Source organism: Gymnodraco acuticeps, unplaced genomic scaffold (genome assembly GCF_902827175.1).
Source record: "Gymnodraco acuticeps unplaced genomic scaffold, fGymAcu1.1, whole genome shotgun sequence".
Classification (NCBI taxonomy): Eukaryota; Metazoa; Chordata; class Actinopteri; order Perciformes; family Bathydraconidae; genus Gymnodraco; species Gymnodraco acuticeps.
Window position 1 is genome coordinate 2,515,303 of NW_022990047.1, and position 22,799 is coordinate 2,538,101.

The window sequence follows — 22,799 nt, forward strand, 5'->3', positions numbered from 1 at the left end:
AGGAGTTTTATTATACAGCCACCAGAGGGCGACCTGTCTTATTGATCTGATGCACTTATACCAAATGTGCTGTTCTTTAAAATGTATATATTTCTATGTTTCCAAAATGTAATTAATTAATTAACCTTGAGTAAATGTGTCAAGGTCAGTAGGTTACTCAAAATGTATTATTTTAGAAAATCTGTGTGAGTGAATGTTTGTCACCTAATAAATTATAGGTCAAGAAAGTGGGCACCATTTTAATTTAGAATTACAATATAGGGACAAAGCCATGCCATTCAATGTCAGATATAATCCGTGTAGCAATTGTTTTTATTTCATAACAGAAAAGTTACTAAATGTTCAAATGACCAGAGGAGCAAGGATCGGGGCGGAAATCTTGGAAGTTAATGTAAAGTGTAGTGGATGTTGAGATGGGCTTCTATTTATAATTAGTTGTAGGCCCCAGGCCTTCTAAAAATAAACCGATGTAAATAAGATATAAGCAGATAGCTCTACTTCCAGATCAGCACCTCATCACAACAACCCTCAAGTAGATCTACTCTTTCATCTCTGCTGTACACACTTCACTATTTTATTGACGATGTGAAGGTCTTCATCTCCATTTATACATATTTTTTAAAGGCAGTTTTCATGCATGAATTATGAAAGCCTCAGTCAGGATTTTTTTACCAAGTATTATTATTGCTCTTGGTGCATGAAAAACAAGATTTGAACTTTTTTTTTTAATCTAGTTTTTTCAAAGAGATTTTTATATGTCCACTCAGGTGGACAGTATGCGTTCAGGGTTTGAACTGAAGAGATGTATATTTTGAAAAAATTATAAATAAAGATGTGCAAACTTAAAATTACATTATAATAACATAAGTATATTGATTTACGGCCCAAATAGATATTGCAGATGAAGTATTTTCAAGAATAACCAGGGCCAGGGGCCAATTTGAGGCCCCACGCACAGTTATTTGATGAGTGCTAGTGGAGCCTCGCAGCGGCGAAACCGTGCTGCGCCACCCTAATTGCGCCACATAAGCGCATAGGTGCGCCTCAGATGAGGCCCCCCTCCGCAAGGTGTGGCCCCCTCCACAAGGTGAGGCCCCACACAGTCTGCATGATCTGCCTGTAGGGAGGGACGGCCCTGGGAACAACAGCAGCAGTAGCAGTATGAATTGTAGTTGAAATATAGCCAGTGATGCATGACGTCCACCTTTTTTATACCTGCAGGGGACGCTTTCCATAAAAGGATTGGCAGGATATAGATGGGTGACTTGGTCCATGTGGCTTTCTGTCATCCGTCTTGGTTTAGAGCCATGTATCATGCACTTACACTGACTTGGCACTGAGTGGCAGTGTATGGGATGATGCAATAGGGTCCTATGTAGTGGCTGATGGTGCAATTATGCAAAAAAAACAATGCATATACAAGAAAACACCTTTTGAATAGCTGTCCACTGTAGTGACCTCTATGCATGAAAGGGTTAAACATGGAGCAGACTGAGAAGGACTTTGCTTGTTATTCAATGCAATAATGGTTTACGTACTGATACTCATGCTAACATTTAATTATGGAGTATGGCACTCTTTCAATCTGGTATTTTTCAAATCTTAAATAATAATTGCCGTTACCTGTTGGCTGTGGTGCTTAACTTTTCTTCCTGGTCTCTCAAATATTCTTGTGTTGCAGGTCGATAAAAAATCAGTCAGCATGATCAAAGTTGAGATATAATTAAAATACACACAAAGAGAGCCGTTGATAAAAAGCCTTTAAACAGTCATGTTTTTTCATCATTTAGCAGTGAAATCAGCTTTCCCATAATCTCTTGTTTGTTAAAACAAAATCCAAACCGATTTAAATTATTTTATTGATCTTAGAAATGGATGAACGTAAAAAAAACTATATACACAACTTCTCGTGGATGGTCGAGGGTTGCATTAAAACATTATTATCTGAAATAAAAAGGACATCCAAATCAACTTTTCTGAAAAGAACTGTCAACAAACAGGGTTCCATTTAAATCAATTTATGGTAAAAAAACAAATAAAAAAACCAAAAAAGCTCTTACATAAATGTGTTGAATGTTATTACCATGCAATGTTACTCATAGCCTTTGTACTGTACGATATATATTGGTGCAAATAGATTTAGAATATTACTTTGGAGTGAAAACCTGTAAAATGTTCAACGTAGAATAACATATGTGAACATTCCCACGTAAATAGCAGGGTTTAGTTCTGAAGAAAACATAGCAGCTGTTTTAGAGTTATTACTTTACACCACCTTCTAAACATGAGTAAAATCGTCTCAGCACATCCCTTCAGGAGGCAGATTACAAGACATATATTAAAATCTATATTGGCATATTTAAGATGTCTTTTATCCTGCTGGTTGACACTTCTATCATAAATATAAACGGTGCCAGTACACAACTGAGTAGAAAATATCTCCAGAAACCAGCTGGCAGGCAGTGGTGATGCCCTAAATGTTCCCTCTGACGGAGACAGAGTTCAGGAGTGAAAGGACTGTAGGCTGCCACAAAACCGTCGTTTGAAACTGAAAAGGAGGAGACACTGTAATACTTTTGGCTCATCTTTGAATTTAACACTAAAATGAAATGTTGGAGCAATCTTGGGGTTTGTTGAGCCAAGTCTGTGAGTAGTGGGGAGGGGTAGGCCCAGAGTTTCATTCTCAGCAGGACCAGAGCTCGGGGTGCCGACTGCCTCAAGCCATGGAGTCCTCGTCTGTTACGCTGGGGTTCGGTGAATTGGAAGCCTCTTTGAAGAATTCATCGTCTTTTAGCATGCTCTGGATAAGGGGACATTACAGAGAATACAATATTTAGCTTGTGAAACAATGGTATCAGTGAGTACAATGTGCCATTGGTCCTGGGCCATGAGGAAATTCTTACCGTCAGGTTTTGAATACCCTCAGAGAAAGCTCCGATCTGTCTCACAGTTCCCTCAGAGTCCTCCATCTGTGAAACAAGAAGCCGCCAAACTCAATAAACCGAGACCTCAAAACTTCTACGTAGTAAATATCTTATTTAAATTGATAACCTCCCAAACATTATATGAATTGTATAAAAGACAACCCCTGAAAATCTGAGCATGAATAATAATTAGGGATGAAAGTATTACAGCATTTCCTATAGTTTGTATCAAGTTAGTTTCATATTTAAGCAGGTTCAAACTGATCACCTAGTTGAATGCCTTATTTCTCTGAGGTCTGAAATACTTACCCATGCAAGTTGTATATGACACATTTATCAACTAGGGAGGCAGAAGATCAATAAAGGAAGTGGCTTAAGAAGTTTTGACCGGGCCATTTGTTTGAATGCTGTGATTTTTGGGAAATTAGGCATTAGCTTTATGAAACTTGAATAAAGTGTTGACAGCTGTGATTATGATAGCCGATCACTACATTATTAAGGGTATACGATCATCAGTAAACAGACAGAAGGACAAGCTCACCTGTTCTAGTCTGTCGAGGTCGTCCTCGTAGATTTGGAGCTCATAGCCTTTCTGAAAGCTTCGTCCCTTTGGCATCTCCACATCCATCGGACACACGTACTCCTCGTTCTCGTCGTGCTTTTTCTTCCTCAGACTTCCAAAGTTACCAAATGACATTTTCCTTGGCTGGTATGAACAAAGAGAGCAAAGAGAAAGAAATAGACTTCATCAGTTCACATGGCTACATTTAGATATCCAAACAGGAATGTGCATATCCCTCAGGGTTACCTTACAAAGCAAATCTTAAAACGTTCAATAACTAAATGCTAATACTGTTTTTGTGACTATACAATTTTAGTGAAATGTAAACGTATTTTTAAAAGGTCTAATAATTTACATTTATTTAGAGTATATCTAGTATTTTAGGTTTAGAGTTTAAAGAGTCAGTATGTCTGCGTTCTAGTCTGTTAGTAGGGCTGCAACAAACGACTAATTTGATAATCGATTAATCTATTCAGACTATTACTGTATGCCTTGCACAATTTCTCAAACGCTCTTATTTAGCCATCAACTTTTAGATTTAGCTTGAGGTTGTTTTAGGCATGTGGAAACTAACAATGAAGACAATAAAGATGAATACTTGATTCAAAAATACATATATTATTAAATTAACTTAACAAATTGTTTACAAAACTAACGTTGCTTTTTATTTAAATTAAATAAATAATATTTCACATCAAAAGAAACAACAATATTTTAACAAATCGTATTAAATAATCTGATGACAGAACTGTGAACAGAATAGCTGAAACTTTAACAAACTAGATAACTCAGTTTCCTCTAATCATTAACCCATGTTTGTATCATGTAGTTAACTGCCGTGTGTTGCTGCTAGCATACATAACACCTGACGTGGAAAAGTTACTCGTGGATGGGGCTACAGAGCTGCTAGAAAGACGGTCGAACCCGGTGCATTCCTCCGTCTGGATGTGGAGCACTTTTGCTAAATGTTTAGACAAAGTGCTCGTGTTATCGCCCTCACATGCTAAACTCTTATTGCACTTTAGGCAACGAGCATTGTCCACATCGAGACGGGTAAAGTTTAACCACACCTCGGAGCGCGTTCTCTCTGCCGTCTCCGCAGTGTGTTGCTGCATGTAGCAGCCGCGTGTGTGTAAACTGCCTCGCCCCCTCGCACACAGGACCGGTTAGAGAGATCTCGTCTGATCGAAAATACATCATAGACGCATTTATTTGTCTTTTTGCATATTAGAAACGAGTTGGCGACACTAAGACTGCGATATAATGTTTTTGTAGCAACAATACATGACATATATTTTTTAAATGTCTCCAGTACCGATAAAAAGACCAATAACGTTGGAGCTTAACGGCGCGTAATACACACGTGATGACGTCACCAACGAATCGACGACTGAATTAGTTGGCAACTAATTTGGTAATCGATTTTAATCGATTAAGTCGATTAGTTGTTGCACCCCTAGCTGTTAGGTATTCAGTCAGATACTCATGGTAACCCTTGTAACAAACCAAGTAATAGAAGTTCTTTCAGTAATATTTCTATCCATCTATCCAATGTCTGTCCATCAGAAGTCTTGCTTTACCTTGACCTTAGTGGTGGCAGTCAGCAGAGTGTAGTCTGGGTTTTCAAGACACTCCTGTTTGAGCTGTTGGGCCTCGGAGCCGATGAGCAGGTTGAAGTGTGTGGCGAGGTGGCGGCGCAGCAGCGTCTTGTTGGGGGGGGATGTTCAGCAGCAGAGCCATGGTCTCCACGTTAAAGCGCGGCTCCAGGACCTGAGGGTGAGCACATGTGTTAGGAGGATCTGAATACTTTCAGGTTTCCCAGAAAAAGTGACTGCCAGAGTGTCTCACCATCAGGCCTCCGTGCACTCCGCTGCCTCTCAGGTTGGGAGCGTATTCAGCCAAGTCTGCAGAGCGCAGCCACTCCATCACCCTGTGGTTGGTCCACTGGGAAATCTCTGCTGGAGAAATATTGTTCTGTGGGCACAAAGCACAGAAAGAGGATGAAAAAAAGAAATGTTCACGTGTAGATGTGCATTATAAAATGAGTGTGGGTTATTTCAAACAGCAGAAAAGGTTGCTAAATTCTCAGGTGATTGTATCCACCTCGTCAGATGGCCTTCGACGCAAGCAGTTTGGCTCGTAGTTGTTGAGTCGGAGGACCTGGATGGCTCTCTTGATGCTGAGGTGATGCAGGACACTCCCCACTTTCAGAGAAAGCACGTCATCCTGAGGAGCAAAGTTAGACACCAATGAATTATTGTGAAATGGTAAAGATGGTTGAAGAAATACATTAAAAACACAACAGACTTCTGCAATAACAATAAGCATTCCCAGGCAAAGAAGCCTCAAATTGAACAGATAAGGTCACTGTGGTGTGACTTCAGGTCTGTCTCAAATATGGAGGGTAAGATCAGATCCACTTGAGTGGAGCTCATCAGAATCTGTATGCAATAATCTTAATGTGAGATGGCACTGGAGTCGTCAGACCTCTTTCCCCGCGGCGTCTGTGGAGGCAGCGTGTCTCTCTAACACTCACCACTGTCATGTAGTGCAGCATGCGACCGTCCACCCTCCCCTCGTCAAACTGGGTCTTATACTGAGGCAGACCGATGTCATCCAGCCATCCTGAGAAAGAGCAAAGTGTCAGAAGGAGAATGTCAAGTTGACGGTCAAATGTAATTAAAAGTAACATGGGTGAAGAAGAAAAAGCAACAAAGCAGAAGGGTTTTTAAAACAGGGAGCTGGCAGCTAGTACTCACTGGTCACCCAGTTGTAGTCCAGCTTTCCTTTATTATTCTCCTCCTCTGAGCCGAGGGCCTGCAGAGCCAGCTGCAGCTTCTTTTTGTGCAGCGGGTGTTTGATGCCCAGCTCCTAGAATCGACATGAAGCCAAGTATTACACTGAGATCCCTGAGGTACTACGTGATGCAGAAGGTTCAATAACAAAAATACTGTCTGCCTGCCTGCTTGGCTGGACTTATTGAATTGTTCTGCAGCAGCTCACCCTCTCCAGGTCGTGCTGTGAGGCCTGTAGCAGCGTCTGTCCAGAGGAGATCCACACTCGAGCCATGTTCACATAGAGACCGAGCCCCTGATCCTGCAGCCAGTCGCACACCTGATCCTTCGACCAGCGCGCAAAGGGGGCATCAACCTCACTAAGGAGAAGAAAGAGAAAAGTCATAATGGTGACAGGTGCGCATACTTATAGAGTTTAAAAAAAGGCAACACATACACATTTGCATTGGAAGTATAAATGTAATGTTTTTAAATATTATTATTTTTAAATATTGTATTCTATAATGAAGCAACTGTCATGTAACCCAATTTCCCCCCTGGATTAATGAAGTATTCTGATTGGTTCTGAAGGTTAGTTGTAGTCCCAACAAACACTGCTTCCTGAAAAATCCTCACATGATCTCTGAGTTGAGTTGTACACTAGAGAGATTCTCATTATTCAGACCGAATGCACACACTTACTTGGGTTTCTGGAGGTCCCGAGACCATCCCAGCCTGGGTCCCGCTGTGGCTCGCACTCCGCCTCTCTTAAAGTCTCCCTCTGGTAGGTTGTCATCCAGGTTAAATGTGGTAGACTGACTCCTTTTTAGCCTTAAAGAAAATATGGTATTGAATATACAGTATATCAAAACATCCTTCCGATGATATAGAATATGCTGATAGTGATAAACCATATTTGCACATTGTAAATATTTCTAGGTGAATCTGAAAGTGTAAACGTTTATTTCCTTTATTCTAAATGCATTAGAAGTACTAGAAATAATAAATAGTAACTAATTTACAATTGTTTAGAGCTAGAAATGATCATGCAATTTTCTACTCACTTCCCAAAGAGTTTCTTTATTCCTTTGGCTTTTTTCCTGCCCTCAGGGGTCGTGGAGAGTGTGTTGGTGCTGTCGCTGTTAGCCGACCTCTGTGGCAGCCCGGCCAGGTCCAGATGGTCGGTGCCCGGTCGCTCCGTTTCAGCTGTACAAACAAATGCCCACAGAAAATAATCAGCATCATGAGCCTTATGGTGGGAGACGTGCGCAGAGCGGCGGAAAAGAAGCTGCTGCACAGGGTCAGGGAAGAGACCCAGAAAACACTCAGACACATGATGTCTCCCAGACAGAAGGAGGGGCCATGACAGTGGGAGAGAAATACCCTCTCTAGTAAGCATGCATCAGACACTGCTGATTCCTGTGTAAAACTGGAAGAAACAGCCTTGTTTTATTAGATAAAAAAGGAGGCTCACTAGTAGTTTTAGATTTTTAGCGGGAGGCTTTCAAGATCCAAATAAATCATTTGATTGGATTATCTGGATCTTGAAGTATAGTTGTGTTTGGGGAAGGGTTTGACAGAAACAAATCCATGCAGGCACACGGGCAAATGAACAACAGACTGTCTGTATGTTGGACATTTGTGCAACAATGGGTTGGGACAGGGGTGTGGCTGTTGAAGCGCTGAAACGTGATATGATAAAAAGATGTCAGCTGAACGGATGAAGTTAGAAAAGACAAAGGTGTTCAACAATAGGAGATATTTTGAAGTTTCCTTGTTTTCTTCAGACCCTACAATGACCTGGGGTCTATACTGTACCTAGCATAGGGGCACTTGCGCTCCGGCTGCGGTCTTCATGTGTAACAAAACACACACACAAGACCCCACAGGGTCCAACAGAGAAAGAACAAGACAAAGGGCAGACATTATGAATGAAATAAGACCAGGAGTGGAGAGGTGGGACAAACGCAGACATACATGTGTACAGGAGGACACACAATAAAAGCACAAACACAGACCGAAGGAAATCCAACGCAGAAACCAACTTCCATAATTAAACGGGGACTACAGTTTGTGTGGGCTGCAAATTATGGTCCTGGTCCATAGAGTATATTTCATGGGTGTGGCTTGGGAAAACACAAAAATCGTCCATGGTGAAAAGAAACCTCCAAGAAAATCTCACTTTCTAGTCGGGCTGCAACTAAAACTATTTTCATTGATCTGTAAAAAAAAATTATTTGTTTGGTCTATGAAATATCAGAAAATATGTTGATAACAACTCAAGATAAAGTCTTTGAATGGTCTTGTTTTGACCACAACTGCGAAGATATTATTCAGTTTACTGTCAGAGAGGGGGTAAAGAAACATGTTTGCATTAGATTAGCATCAACTCATTAACTTTTATTTCTAAAGAAATACTGCAAACAATTATTAAAATAGTTGGTGATTAGTTAAATAGTTCACATCCATTTAACTCATCATCTAGTAAACTGCTAATTCATTGCACAGCTCATGTGGTTTGCTCTCACCGAGGTTAGGAGTACTGCCTGTCTTCTTGCCCCCGCGGATCTTGAAGAAGCCCTTTCCAAAGGATGAGCGAGCCTTTCTGGAGCCGAAGCTCTCGTCCTCTGTGGAGGTCGGCAGGGTCGCAGAGGAACCCACAGGAGGCTTCCCACTCATCTTACTGATCCCTTCACTAGCATTCTGAGAGGACAAAAACAATACTCCTATATCACTTTTCATTAGGGTTGGGAACTGAAACTCGGTTCCAGATGAGAACCGATAAGAAAAAGCCGGGTACCGGGTACCCGTACAAAATACACAATTTCGGTTCTGCTGAACGGTTCCTAAACGCGGTAGACCCTGTATTCCACCGGGTCCGTCTGCGCCGCGGTGACCCGATGGAATACAGGGTAAGGGCGGACTGGCCATCTGTGTGTTCTGGAGAATCACAGAACGGCCGGTCATCAGCGGGCCGTTGACGGCCGGCTCGGTACGCTGACGGCCGGCACGCCCTTATTTTTTTAAAACAGCATCATGTAAGTTGCGCTGACAGGCGACAGAGGCCCACAGTTGCCCCGCAGCGAGGCTCCCCCCACCCTCCCGTAGACAGTTCACGAGCTCAGTCACTTCATAACACCAAAGATGGATTGCGGTAAACGCTCTGAAGTGAGGCTCCACTACACTAAAAAAGAAAAAGACAAGGCACAGCCTGTTAATAGCTTGCCACAGGCATAGCGCAGTTAAAATAAAGCACAGCTATTGTGCAATACATTTGTATTGCATGTCTATTTTTTATTTGTAAAAATGTCAGTTAAAGCTTAAAAGAATAAAGATATTTTTGTTATCTAAACGTTTCACCTCTTTCTTTTACAATTTTGGAATCGAAACGGGGAATCGATAAGAACCGCAATCGATACATTTCAAAAGATACCCATCCCTACTTTTCATACATACTATCCCACAAGTATTAGTCAGTATGCTAATCTTGCAGACTAATATTTGCCTGAAGAATAAAATATTGTTACTTTCACTGTAAAGAAACAGAGTTAAGGATGTAGACACTGCACCGAAGCTGTAAATTAACATTTGTTTCTAAATACATTGATTATTTTTTTGGTCCATACAGTGGTCAAAATGCCTTGTTTTGTCAGGCCAAAACCCAAAGACATTAAGTTCAATGTTATATAAAACAAATTAGATAATCTCCACCTTTGAGAGGCTGAAAAAATGAAATTCAATTTTTGCTTGAAATATAACTTTAATAATTTATAGATTCTAAAAAATAGTTAGTGAATATTCTGTTGATCAACTTATCAGTCAAGATATGCTCTCTAGACAGCACAGAAAATGTGGGATACTGCGAAGGCTATCAACTCTATGGAGCATGTTTAATGCATGCATACAAACAGTATGAGCCAAATAGAGAGAATGATTTTCAACAAAGAGACATCTTGGTGTAGCAGAATGAGACTAATATTATTTGTTACAAACAGTTTTCTGAGACGTTATGGTATGCCGTGATGTCTTAAGGTTGACTGAACAAGACTCTTTTAATCGAACAGGTTTCCCGGTTCTAAATGTGTCAAAGTTTACCTTTTCATTATTGCTCCTTTCCATCTGATCCTGGCTGCCCTTCTTGATGGGGTCCTGGCAGCTGAAACAGACAGAGAGGAGATAGTGAGCTTGTCTCCTGAGCAGTGTGGAGGTCATGAGAAGCAGCAGCAGGATGTGAACTGCTGTTACACACATTCTTCTTGTGCAAGTTAAAGAACGCGGCCGAAATAAATCCTTACAGTGTATACCAGTAGGACTTCAGGAAAGGCCACTCAGCAGCACTCTTTACATATTGAAGTGAAAGTAGTATAGGCCTACAAACATTGCATAAAGCATTTTCGTCACACCAGTAATTTTTCTCAGATGTATGTAAAAGACGTTCATGAAAAGTTGAATACCTGCTGAATCATATTAAATAAAGTTTCATGTTGAACTAAAAAAAAATCTGTAATTTTCCAAACAGCTGTATGTTTTCATGTATTTGAGATAAAAGGTGATGATGGTGCCAGGAAACTATAAAAGAGCCAGAAGACATGACATGTTGAAGTCATTGTTAGTGCATTTAATTTTAAACGTGGCAGAACACGACGTTTCCTGGTTAATTTCCCCAAACCAAATGATTATGAGCCACTTGGTGTCCCTGACTAAATTTGAAAACCCTGAGACATAATTGAAACCCTGAAATGCCAAGGATCTTTTTTTTATTTTCGATATCCCTTAAAAATGTTGACATTTAAAGACTGGAGTAGGGCTGTGCAATTAATCGTATTTTAATCGCGATTACGATTATGGCTTGCGACGATTATGAAAACAGCATAATTGACAAAATACGATTATTTTGCTGGGTGCGCTTTCGCCCCTCCCTAAAAGCCCACTCGGCCACGTGGGAGTGACATGTGTTGTGAGTGTTCAGCGCGAGCGAAGATATCAGAACAAGAGCAGCAACTCGTTAAAAAGAAGGGTAAAACTATTTCCACTATTTGCAAGTACTTTGCCATTACATTCCACATCGCTAAAGATATGTGCCCAGTTAGCACTGTTAGCAACCAGGGCTTTAAGCAACTTGTCAACACGTTGGACAAGCGTTACGCGATGCCGTCTCGGTATTATTTCAGCAGGTCTGCGCTGCCTGCGCTATGTGACAAATGCCGTGGGGAAGTTGAGAGAGATGTGGCTTCAGCTGACTACTTTGCTACCACAACAGACCTATGGTCTAGCCCAGGGGTGCCCAACCAGTCGATTGCAAGATGTGTCTAAAAATAGAACAACAATATTCTGTTTTATCGTTAATGTCCTGTAACATAATCTTCCTGTGCCAGAATAATGCACATGAACGCATCAAAGCTTTGTGATTGGCCGGCGTCACCCCATGTGTCAGGGCGTGGCTGAGGGTCTTCAGTACAGGTGGCAATATCGTCACCTGTCTGCGCTCATCTCTGAAACCAGACCATGTAAACAGCCTGGTGTTTCTTGCAAAAAATCTTTAAGAGATGACATGAGCAGCCCTACCAGCATTTGCCATGGTGGCCTAAACATTTGTATTTGGTCTTAAATTGTAGTTCAACATTTATTTCCTGTTACTTCTGGACCATGACGGTTGGCCAGCCTTCAACGTTTAACTGAGTGGAATAATGAATATGTTTTACCAAAATGTTGGCTATATGTTAAGGAGTTTTCAGTAGGTGCACTGCAACATGTTTGATTTAATTTATTTTGGTCTAATTTATTTTTATTTATCATATTAATAATATATGTTTAGTATGGTTTTGGAAGTGTGCTCCAACATATTTGTTGATCTTGTTTATTGGTAAAATATTATTTGTTTTAAAGTTCAATAAATGGTCAATGAATAATCGTCTAAATAATCGTGATATCAATTATTGACCCAAATAATCGTGATTATGATTTTTGCCATAATCGCACAGCGCTAGACTGGAGTGCCACAAATGATCAGCTGCTGATCACTTAACAAGATCTACTTTATCTACTATACACAAACCTAAACAAGCCAAACTCCATGTTGAAATGGACTTGGAGTAAATCACTGCATTTGAACGGGGATACAGTCTTCTTCATATTTCACCTTTCAGCATCTGTTGGTGCCGACTCTGACACTCGTTCTGGATCTGAAGGGCTGGGAGAGGGTGAAGGCTCTTCAGTCTGACCATTAAGCATCTCCAACTAAGCACACATCAGAGCAAGGAAATACATTTTTTTAAATATCCAAGTTTGCACCGTCGGAAAATATTAAGTTGCATATTCTCCCGCGGCAGTCTAAATCTGCACACAGGCTTAGAGAACTGACAGGAGAGGTTATTCAATTAATTGGATGTCAGACCCTTCAACACTCATTACACAAGTGTGAAATAAGCGTGAGCTATTACAGTTTTACTGAAATTACAAAAAAAGACTACAGCAAGACTCATTAGGAATACATTAAATGGATAAAACAAACTACAGTGATTTTAGGTTTCTTACATTTCTTAGTCTATGTTTTAATGCAACTCCTTTGCAATAATATTTCTATTGAAAGCGTTTCATGCTCACATTATGCAACACAAACCTCATCTGGGCTCCTCCTCTTCAGTTCAACATCTAATACGTCATACTTCTCCGACTCGGCAGACATCGGGATGTTTAGGAAGAACTCGTTGAATCCATCACCGTCACCCTCGAAATACTCGTTATCTTTGCCTTTCTCTGCAGAGGACGATAAATGAGATGAATATTTATAAATCAGCTGTTTCATCTAGCAATAAACAAACCACTTAAGACAAAACGTTTTTCTGAGTAGACGAACTTCATCTATTGTTTCTAGGGAGATCTTTAAAAACCTCAAATTCAATTTACATAACATGAGATTCGAAGACAGTTGTATGATTGAGTGTATGAGCAAAAATGTATCTCAGACATTAGATAATGTTTTATTTACAGAAGAGTCATCTCACCTTTCTTCCCTTGCACTGACATCACCATTTCTTGAACTTTCTTATACCGCAGCAGCGACTGCTTTAGTTCATCAATCTTACGATCCTGCAAAAAGGAGAGACAATCAAACAGTTCAACTCAGCGCAGGGTTCCTATGTATTTTCCATTTAAAGAATAATACAACACAACATTTGCATCTAACTTTATTTTCCCCATTGGTAACCCTTAGCTTAGCAGGTTTTATTTCGGGATCGTCACGCCAGCCCTCTGTAAACTTGCATTTACCCAGTGTGAACATTCACTCCACACTCCTACGCTGAAAGTGGACGATGTTCTACTGTCCAACATCTTGTACTTGGGGCAGAGCCGTTTAGCAGGCTTTGACGTAAAGGCGTACAGACAGCTCTGTGTAGGAGTGTGCGTTTGGTCACATGCCAAACTTATTGCCTTGCTTTTGAAAAAAAATAAAAAAATAAATAAATCAAGCTTCTTGGTTTGGCATAGTGTGGTAATAAACATTGTAGCTCCTCTGGCTGACTGCTCTAAATGCCACGAAAACCTCTCTGCTTCTATTATTATTCTTTAAATACTGAATTTTATATTTCAGAAGACAAATAATTATGACACTTGATTTGAAACAAATATTTTTCCATAGTCTTTTTTCATACTTCAGTGAGGCAGGTGTTTTAGAAAGAGAGATAAAAAACAACTTGATTTGATACCTTCTCTTCATTCGCTGCCATCAACGACTCGACTGCCTTTTTCATTCTCTGCACTTCCACATCTAGTGAGGAAAGGAAATGATTACAGACAAAGAACTGTAGCAGTGACTTTGTGTAGCTTGAGGAGGATACGAATGGTAAACTGCAGGATAGAACACATTAAGACATAACATGCTGCAACATTACTGAACGTCATTCCAGGAACATCACAGCCACTTTCTTGGTCTTTTAAATGTTCAGATTCATTGACCATCTTGTGTGAGCAGGGTTCTTTCACTTGGGTAGAACATTTTCAATTTCCAGAACAAACACTCTGTGGTCAGTCTTCCCTCAACTCTAGCAATCCTGGGGATACTAATTATTATTCAAGCCTCATCCACTGGTTTATAATCACTAAATACATACAGTATGTATCTCTCTTATAGCGGCCATTTATAATGACCTAGACAGGGGTCTTTTAGGGTGTGTTCAGAGTCACTGCAGGAGGACCACAAAATCATTGTTTGATAATGGTATAAGTTTGTGTAGCTCAAATTTGAATATGTGTGAAAATACACAAACAGAAGCATGAATCAAACATATAAGCAGAGGTAAAATTGTTGATAGTCTAAAGACGGTACCGTTACCCATGAATCCTCCAGCAATCACATGAGTTAGCTAACCTATGGTACAACATCTGAGAGGCACCTTTCCTAATAGCAAACTAGTGGCTAAATATTATTTTAATGTAGGTCGTCCTTAAAGGTCCCATGTCATGCTTTTCCGTTTATTACCCGTCCCCTTGTGTGTTATGAAGGTTTTTATGCATGTAAACGGTCTGCAGAGTCACAACCTCTCAAAGTACACCCTGTAGCGAGTAAAACTCTAACACAGTCTATGCTGCCCCAAAACGCCTCGTTGGAGATTTCTCATTTTCCATTGTTTACTTCCTGGGTACTCTGACGTGGGGATACCCAGAGGCCACACCCTCTGCCAGCCTTTCACGAAACAAAGCTTCCCAAACCTTTCAGCGATTCATGCCGGATATGTACAGCGTAGGGCACTGAAGAACGATGCTGTTCCTGCTTTGTTTGGACCAGCGGGAGATTCGGGTACACAACCTGTAAGTATTCATTGTTGTTTGTGTATTTATGATGTTTAAAACAAACAAGGTATCTACCACGACTGTTTAAATGGGTAAACGTTTTTCGGGCTACTACGTTGGGATCGCGGAGAAATGCTCTCCGCAGGCTCATAGGGAGGGGGGGCAGGAGCTCCAACAAGCCGTTTAGGACAGAGAGTGAATACACATACTTTACAGAGATGCTGTATGCGAAACCAATGTGAGTTTAGAAAATTGCACAGTATAAATCTATTTTAGTATACCTCAACAATGGAATTATGATCAGTAGAAATGGCCATGACATGGGACCTTTAATGTAAAGGCGAAACTAAATTCTATACACATGCAGTTAAAAATGGGTCTGTTCTTTGTTCATGTATTAGCTAAGGGGTCCTTGGCCTGTAAAACATTCAAGACCTCTGGTTGAGACTAGAGAAGTGAACTGTACTGTCGTGTTAATAAACTCTATAAACTTGGAATTGTTCTACATAAGTGAAAGTTCACTGACGGGGAAGGCACAGATATGTAGACAGACAGAGATAATGTGACACAACACTGAACATCACAGGTTAGCAGAGCACACACTGGCTGTTGGTGTGAGCGGGGGGGGGGGGGGGGTTTAGAGGATGGGGACGAGGAGATTATTGTTGGACGACATGAGGCGGGAGGATGAGTGAGCAGCCTGAATGGTTATGACAAACACAATTCATTCCTCATTCCTGTTTTAAACACAAAGCAGACATTCCTTGTTGCCGGTCCAGGACGGACATGAACACACAGCTTTGGGTGACCTCAGTGCTCGGATCAAAGTCATAATGTTGACAATAGTTGAGCAGATTGGTGCTCCATGGTTTGGGTATTAGCACTCCACTGGGTTATAATGGACAAGCTGAGTTTGGGTGGCTCATGCTCGTTCATGCAAACAGGGGTTGAGATGGGTGCAAGAATAAAGTACAATAATAAACACAAGCATAACCCCCTTACGTTTTTCTTTCAGCCTCTTTCTAAGAGTTTCATCTGGATGAGAGACTAAACAGGACAAAGAATGATGAAACAAAATCGGATTTGTTGCAGATCTTAATAAGCTAAACCAACTGCTTTGCTAATTATACATAGATATTAAAGGTCCCCTATTATACTTTTTTTTAAATTATATGTACAGCACTTTGGCTCGACCAAAAATCGTTTATAAATGTGCTATATAAATAAAACTTGATTTGATATACTGTTTTTCATCAACATATTATAGGACTCAGATATAAACAAAACATGTCTCTGAAGTGTTTGGCTCCAAATACCAAACAGATCATTGCAGCATCCCATAATCCCCTTTGTTTCAGCCCTGTTTCAAAAGTGCTGATTCTGTGTCTTTTACTTTAGATGAAAACAAGGAGCCCCTCCCCACGCCCCTCTGAGAGATATTTGGTTAAAAAGAACCCAATGGTGCTCTAGGAGGAGATTCAGGTGATACGGTGGGGGGGAGGGGTGTTACCTTGGTTGGTGATTGGCTAATAGTTGCACAAGCCAAAAAATCGTTATGACATCATAAAGTGGCCAAAATCTGATCAGCTCATTTTCAGACAGGTTTTTATATAAATGGATCAGGACAAAAAGTGAGCAAATCTTTTTTTCCTGAAACTTTCAGAATCTCTGTACACGAGATGAACAAGTGGATTTTGCATAAAAGGTGACCTTTAATACTTAATCATATGACAAAGTTGAACATGAGTTTAAACATCACGCATCCTCAGAGAGGCTTGTGATTCTGTCCCACCTCTCTCTGTGGGGTCGGAGCTGCTCGAGGCGATGGCTTTGAAACCTGTCTCGTCCTGTAGTCGCCTCATTTCTCCGTCTCTGCCCTCCAGCTGCCTCCTCAGTATGGCTAGCTCCTCCTGTCCAACAGAGGACAACAGTGAGGGCCATTCCTTCACACAGACACAGCCTCCCCCACCCCCAACTCCACACTACAAACAAACCACAACACAGAGGATCACAGAGGATCACAGACGCTGACGTGGCACACCTGCTCTTGTGTGAGGTGAGTAAGAGGGCTGGAGTAATAACACAAACAGGAGGGGAAACTGGAGATTTTAAAAACAAAAATAATGTTTAAGTGAGCACAACAGGAATCAAGCATAGGGACAGACACATTCAATTTTAAAGAGGTTTTAAGATAGACACAAAACAAGGAAAGAAAATGCAAAGAAAGATTTTTAAAAAAAGACACAGGAAGACGGAACGCTGCCAACTCTTGGAAAATCCAAATTAAAGCATACCTGTGGTTTAAAAAAATGGGAATGTTTGCTTTAAGTGGTGTCTTGTAGACACAGAGCTATAAAAAGTTTTCAGACTACATTTGACTTTTACATTCTACTGTGCTGGTTTAGTAAATAAAGTGACTTCACTGTTTGCAAAAAGTGATGCAATTTTGCCTAAAATGGTACTGCTGCAAACCAAATGTTGTGATTTTGTCCCTCAAAAGTAAAAAACAGAAGAGCCAAAGGGAGAGGTCAAAAACCATAATCATACAGCAAGCAAAACAGCCATCCTGAGAGAAGCAAACCTTCATGGCCTGGACTTTGTGCTCCTTCCTCTGTTTCTCATACTGCATCTGGCCCATTTTGATTTTCAGGCTAGAAAGCTTGGCCATTAGCAACTAGCATCAGAGAGACAAACCACGGAAGAGAGAGAAAATAGAGATGCAAGATGTGAAAGATGAAAAGAAGGTCAAGAAGATGGAATGACGAAGAATCAACCAAAGATATTTACAAAGCACAATCAAAACAAAGACTGCCGACCATCAGAGTGAAAGCTTAAAGAGCAGTTTTGCAAGTCCAAAAGCCTGTTTAAACAATCAGTCATCGAACACCCTCACATCTTCAACAGGGATGTTATCCTCGAGTCAAATGTTGTCAAAACAATCCTAAATTTAGAGTATTGAAAACAGAATCTCAGTTAAAATCTCAGATTTTAACAAAAAAACGGAGTTGTTTGCTACAAAAAGCATAGAATAAGATGAAAGTCATGAAGAGTACAAACACTGTGGCTGTGCAAACCTCCTTATGACAACTCACCTTGGTGGATTTGAGTTTCTTTTCATACTGCAGTTTTTCACCCTCCAGGTCTGTCATTCTATACCGCAGTTCATTAATCTCAAGAATCAAATCCTGAAAGAACAAAACATTCATATCATTGCAGAAATAATGGGAAGCAGATTCTTAAAATACTAAGTAATACTTTTACAGTATGAATATCATTATGGCAGCTCTAAAATTCCGTTCAAAGTTCAACTAAATATTCAAAAGCAGCTCAAGATAAGTTTGACTGTGTTTCTTGGAGAATGTAAATGCTTCAAAGCAGCAGCAGGGATAAAGCAAGAGGAAGCGGCTTTTAGAAGAGGAGTGATTAATGTGCGGCGAGGCAGACAGATGCTTTTTGTTCCAGTAGGGTGGAAGAGACAGCCGCTGCTATAACAATAACATGACGTGTTTAAAGCTTTCCAAGTTGGCATGGTTTCCCTCTGGGGGCAGACATCTCTAGTAAACAGATGATTGACATCTTAATGGTTTTCCATATTTCGTAGAAAAAAAAAAGGTAATCTACTCCCACAGGGGATTTTTTTACTTAAACTCACAACAAATAGAGCAGGCATATTTTCCATGGTTAGCTTATTTTATGCTGATGCAGACTTTTTCTGCTGCTTTGAGGCTGACAGTAAAATGAGGAGTCTCTCTCCCACACAGGTGTCAGACAACATGAATGAGGGTCTGTTTGGAGTGTGTATGTGTGTGTGTGTGTGTGTGTGTGTGTGTGTGTGTGTGTGTGTGTGTGTGTGTGTGTGTGTGTTGTGTGTGTGTGTGTGTGTGTGTGTGTGTGTGTGTGTGTGTGTGTGTGTGTATTGAGGTGAGAGAAAGGACAGGCAGAAATAAAGCTAAATCCTGTCCTGAAGATTAGCTCACACACCTCACTGTCTCTAAATCTGTCATCAAAGTCCAGTCTGTCCTTGTCCATGGAGTTCAGCTTCAGCTTCAGGTTGGACACTTCAGAGATCAGCTCCAGCTTCTGGTTTTCCAGAGTACTTCTGCAGTGAAGCTCCTACAGAGACAAATGATCACGGTTAAACAATGTTGGCAATGCAAGTAATGTTGGCAGTATGGGCATTTTAATGTTTTTGTAAGTATTAAATATAACAATAGAGGTTATTCAGTGCTTTGTGCTAAAGCTAGACATGGAACCCAGGCTGCCTCATCTCGGTTGTTAAAAACAATAAAAAACAGAAGCCTCTAAACAGCGATTAGATACAGCAGCACACTGGACAACAAGCATTTATCACACACAGCGGATGTTTGTTGACAGAAGGACATGAAATCTGATTGTAAAGTTAAAAGCCACACTCTATTCAACACATGTGGAGCATGCATAATGTGTTTTAATGGGTGGCTACTGATCCTGTGTGCAAACAGTTGGTCATGATCTATACCAGGGGTTCCCAAACTTTTCAGCCCACAACCCCCAACATAACTGTGCCAGAGACTGGCAGGGAGTGCTAGTGAATTGTCAACGGGGGGGAACTTCGCTGCGGGGAAATTCTACAGATGGCCAGTTCGCAGGGGAGGATCTACCGAGGTGGCATGGGGTGGCATGGGGTGGCAACTGCCACCCTAAAAATAGCCTTGCCACCCCAGTTGGCATCTTTGTTTTGAAAGAAAAGTTGTGGCTCATTGGACATTTATGAGAGAAAATCTCTAATGTCCGAGTGCAAGTGAATGCAGCACAAGACGCGAGCCTTGTAACCCCTCCCTCGGCCCTGGCGCGAGCGTGGAAATATGATTGGCGGCGATTTCATTTGAACGGGACGGCGCAAAACGAGAAGCATTCGGACCCAAGTACACGGAAGGAATGAGGTATTAGCGGTCTACAATGACAGAGAAGAGACTGTCAAGTTTGGCTGTACTCAGCATTGAATCAAAACGCACTAAAGCTTTGGATCTTAATCAGTTTGTGAGGCGTTTTGCTGAACAAAATGGTAATCGCCACATTCAGCTGTTATAGGGTTATGGCTAGAAAGGATCCGTCTTGTGTAAATATGACGTCACATTCTCGTTGTAACTGGAGCGGCTCGGAAACACATCTACAGCAGTAACATGCAACCATAGCATGCAACATACAAATTAATGCAGCAGCAATATTAATAGAGAAACATCAGACATAATAGTAAAACACTGAAAGGGAACATGTTATTGCACCAGGAGCTATCTTGGGACTTTTACTGCGACAACGTTAACTTGCCTGTGAATAAAAAATAAACCATAGTGTTGGTGATCTACAGTGTTGTCATTCTTCTTTGAACAGCAAGACCGCTAACACCCTATATCAACAATCACACTCCCTGTAATTGACATAATTAATAGATAGTTTAGCTTCTCACTATCATTTGCTGTGGCCCACTGATGTTAATGATCGTAACTGAAAGGCTGCCTGTCAAACGTAAACATTCAGCCACGTGACTTGCAAACTCTCGCAAGAGTTTTACACAAGACGGATCCTTTCTAGAGAGGCTTCTCAATACTCAAATTTCCCCTCCTCGGTCCTCCGGTAGTGACCCGGAAATAAATTTCAGCGCGCCATTTTGAAGGACATCTCATTTCTCTAAATGCACACCGAGGACCAATGATCGGGCGTCGAGAAGGCTCTCTGGAGGAGCTCTAACCGAGGATACACTGACATGACATCGGGCAAGGGGACGGATCGGGTAGTGATTTTTAAACTATCCGAACGCAACCCTGGTCCTATTGTCCTATAGTCCTATGGACTATTCGACTGCAGCCCAGGGTTGCATTCCAATAGTCAATTTAGCTTAGGAACCTTCCTAACGGAGTGAAATGACCCGGAAGTACGTCACTGGCAGCCATGATAAGTGCCGTTCCAATTCTCCAAATGAAAAGGAAAGGAGGTTTCAAACTTCCTTTATAACCTCCTTTAGCTTAGGAACCACTGGACCTCCCTAACCGAAAGGAGAGGAGAAAATGCTGCCCCACAATGCATTGCAGCCGCAGCATTTGCCGTCACTCAACAGTCGGCCGTTCACGGACACAAACGATAATGGGAGAAATTATATCATGAAAGTTACGGTGCTTATTACGCATTTTAAAACGTATGTGGTAAGTTGCCAAAGTGCTTTGTTTTGAACGTTCATCAGTATTATAATCAAAAAGAGAAATATGAACGTTAGTTTTTACTGAAATGATCAAATAAAGTCAACATTTCACTGAGCTGTGTGGGGTTGTTCAACTTTTAAAAGATGTTTGAATGGTGATACAGTGATAGATGTTAAGGACTAACGTTTATAATAAATACATTTGTATTTGCATAAGTTTCACTTTCCTTTTTTATTTCAATTCCAACTTTGGTCATGAAGAATATGTTTCTCTGTTGTCCACGTTCATAAAGCATAAAACAACAGCATCAGAGCACGGTGCAGAGTCTCAAGATGAGTTTACAGTAGTCCCTCTTTCTTATTATACATTCATGTTGTAGTCCGCTGTATAGAAAACTGTAGTTTCCATAGTTTCCCCACAGCAGCAGACGCACATTCATGACGTCCGCTGGCGCATCATAAACACGTCGGATAGTGAAAGTGCATTCGGATTCTCTAAGCACTGCAGTCTCTTCTCCTAAATCCTTTTGAATTCTCCTATCCACTATCCCTTAACCTCGTGACGTTACACTCAGAGGTCAAGGAATAGGAGATAGGGTTAGAATTTAGGAGCTGATTTTTGGATTATCGGAACGCAACCCAGGAGTGGCTGGATCAAGTTAGCTACCTAGCTAGTAGCTAGCACGTTAGTTAGCATTACAGCCATGTCATTTTTATTAGCCTTAACATGAAGTAACCCAGTGGTTCTCAAACTTTTTCTGTCAGGCCCCCCTTTGGAGAAAAAAAAAAAGTCGGGCCCCCCCAACACACATAGTCAGGCTCAGTGGCGGCGCCACAGACTTCTTTTGGGGGTGCTGTGTGGTAGCTTGACGTTTCATAGAGGGTGCTCAAACATTTAGGGTTTCCCATTAATGTACCGGTCGCTACAGTGGAATTGTCTACTGCAACACTCTCCACACGCACATACACAGTGTTCCCGCAACTGTTACAACGAAGGCTCGATAATCAGCTCACGGCATATAGGTGTAAGCAGGGGTAACGTGCTATTTTTATAGGTGGTGTGTGGACCTCACATAGGGGGGGACACATTGAGAGCAAAATGAAGAGATCTATGGATACCTCTCTCAACACCCAGATGAAACGGAACTGTAAACAGATTTACTTTTTCTTTATGGATATTTTACAAATCACTCTTTTAAACTTTATTCTTTTTTTAATGTCATATAGTATTTCATACCTGTTTTTCATTTATTCTCTTATTTTTTTATAACTATAATGATCATATAAATGTGTGCCTCGGAAATAATTGTTTACATTAATGGTGACCAAAACGTTTGAGACCCACTGAGATAACACTCAGAGAGTCCTTTAGTTCACTGAGTCTCTCAGTCTGACAGGAGAGGACTCTCCTCCACCTTGTTGTTGAAAAAACTCCTTATATCCGTTAGCGTAGCTCGCTAGCACCAGAAGCTAAGAACAACGATCTCCGGTACCGGTGCGCTCTCTCTCTCTCGCACACACAAAATGGCTCGTTCCACACACACACACACACAGAGCCGAGCTTTAATGAAACA

General features: G+C 41.0%; 1 protein-coding gene across 1 annotated transcript in view; it reads right to left on the minus strand.

The window, feature by feature from the left end:
• Positions 1-1,841: 1,841 nt before the first annotated feature.
• ppfibp1b (PPFIA binding protein 1b) overlaps positions 1,842-22,799 on the minus strand; it is a 39,511-nt gene continuing 18,553 nt past the window's right edge. Inside the window, 23 exon segments of the mRNA XM_034215651.1 lie at positions 1,842-2,800; positions 2,904-2,969; positions 3,466-3,630; positions 5,067-5,204; positions 5,206-5,256; positions 5,335-5,460; positions 5,590-5,712; positions 6,023-6,111; positions 6,246-6,357; positions 6,490-6,640; positions 6,963-7,091; positions 7,325-7,466; positions 8,079-8,111; positions 8,789-8,963; positions 10,356-10,416; positions 12,400-12,497; positions 12,880-13,016; positions 13,265-13,349; positions 13,967-14,028; positions 16,053-16,097; positions 16,843-16,960; positions 18,143-18,235; positions 19,032-19,163. Coding sequence (XP_034071542.1) covers positions 2,717-2,800; positions 2,904-2,969; positions 3,466-3,630; positions 5,067-5,204; positions 5,206-5,256; positions 5,335-5,460; positions 5,590-5,712; positions 6,023-6,111; positions 6,246-6,357; positions 6,490-6,640; positions 6,963-7,091; positions 7,325-7,466; positions 8,079-8,111; positions 8,789-8,963; positions 10,356-10,416; positions 12,400-12,497; positions 12,880-13,016; positions 13,265-13,349; positions 13,967-14,028; positions 16,053-16,097; positions 16,843-16,960; positions 18,143-18,235; positions 19,032-19,163 — 2,415 coding nt within the window. The 3' untranslated portion in view covers positions 1,842-2,716.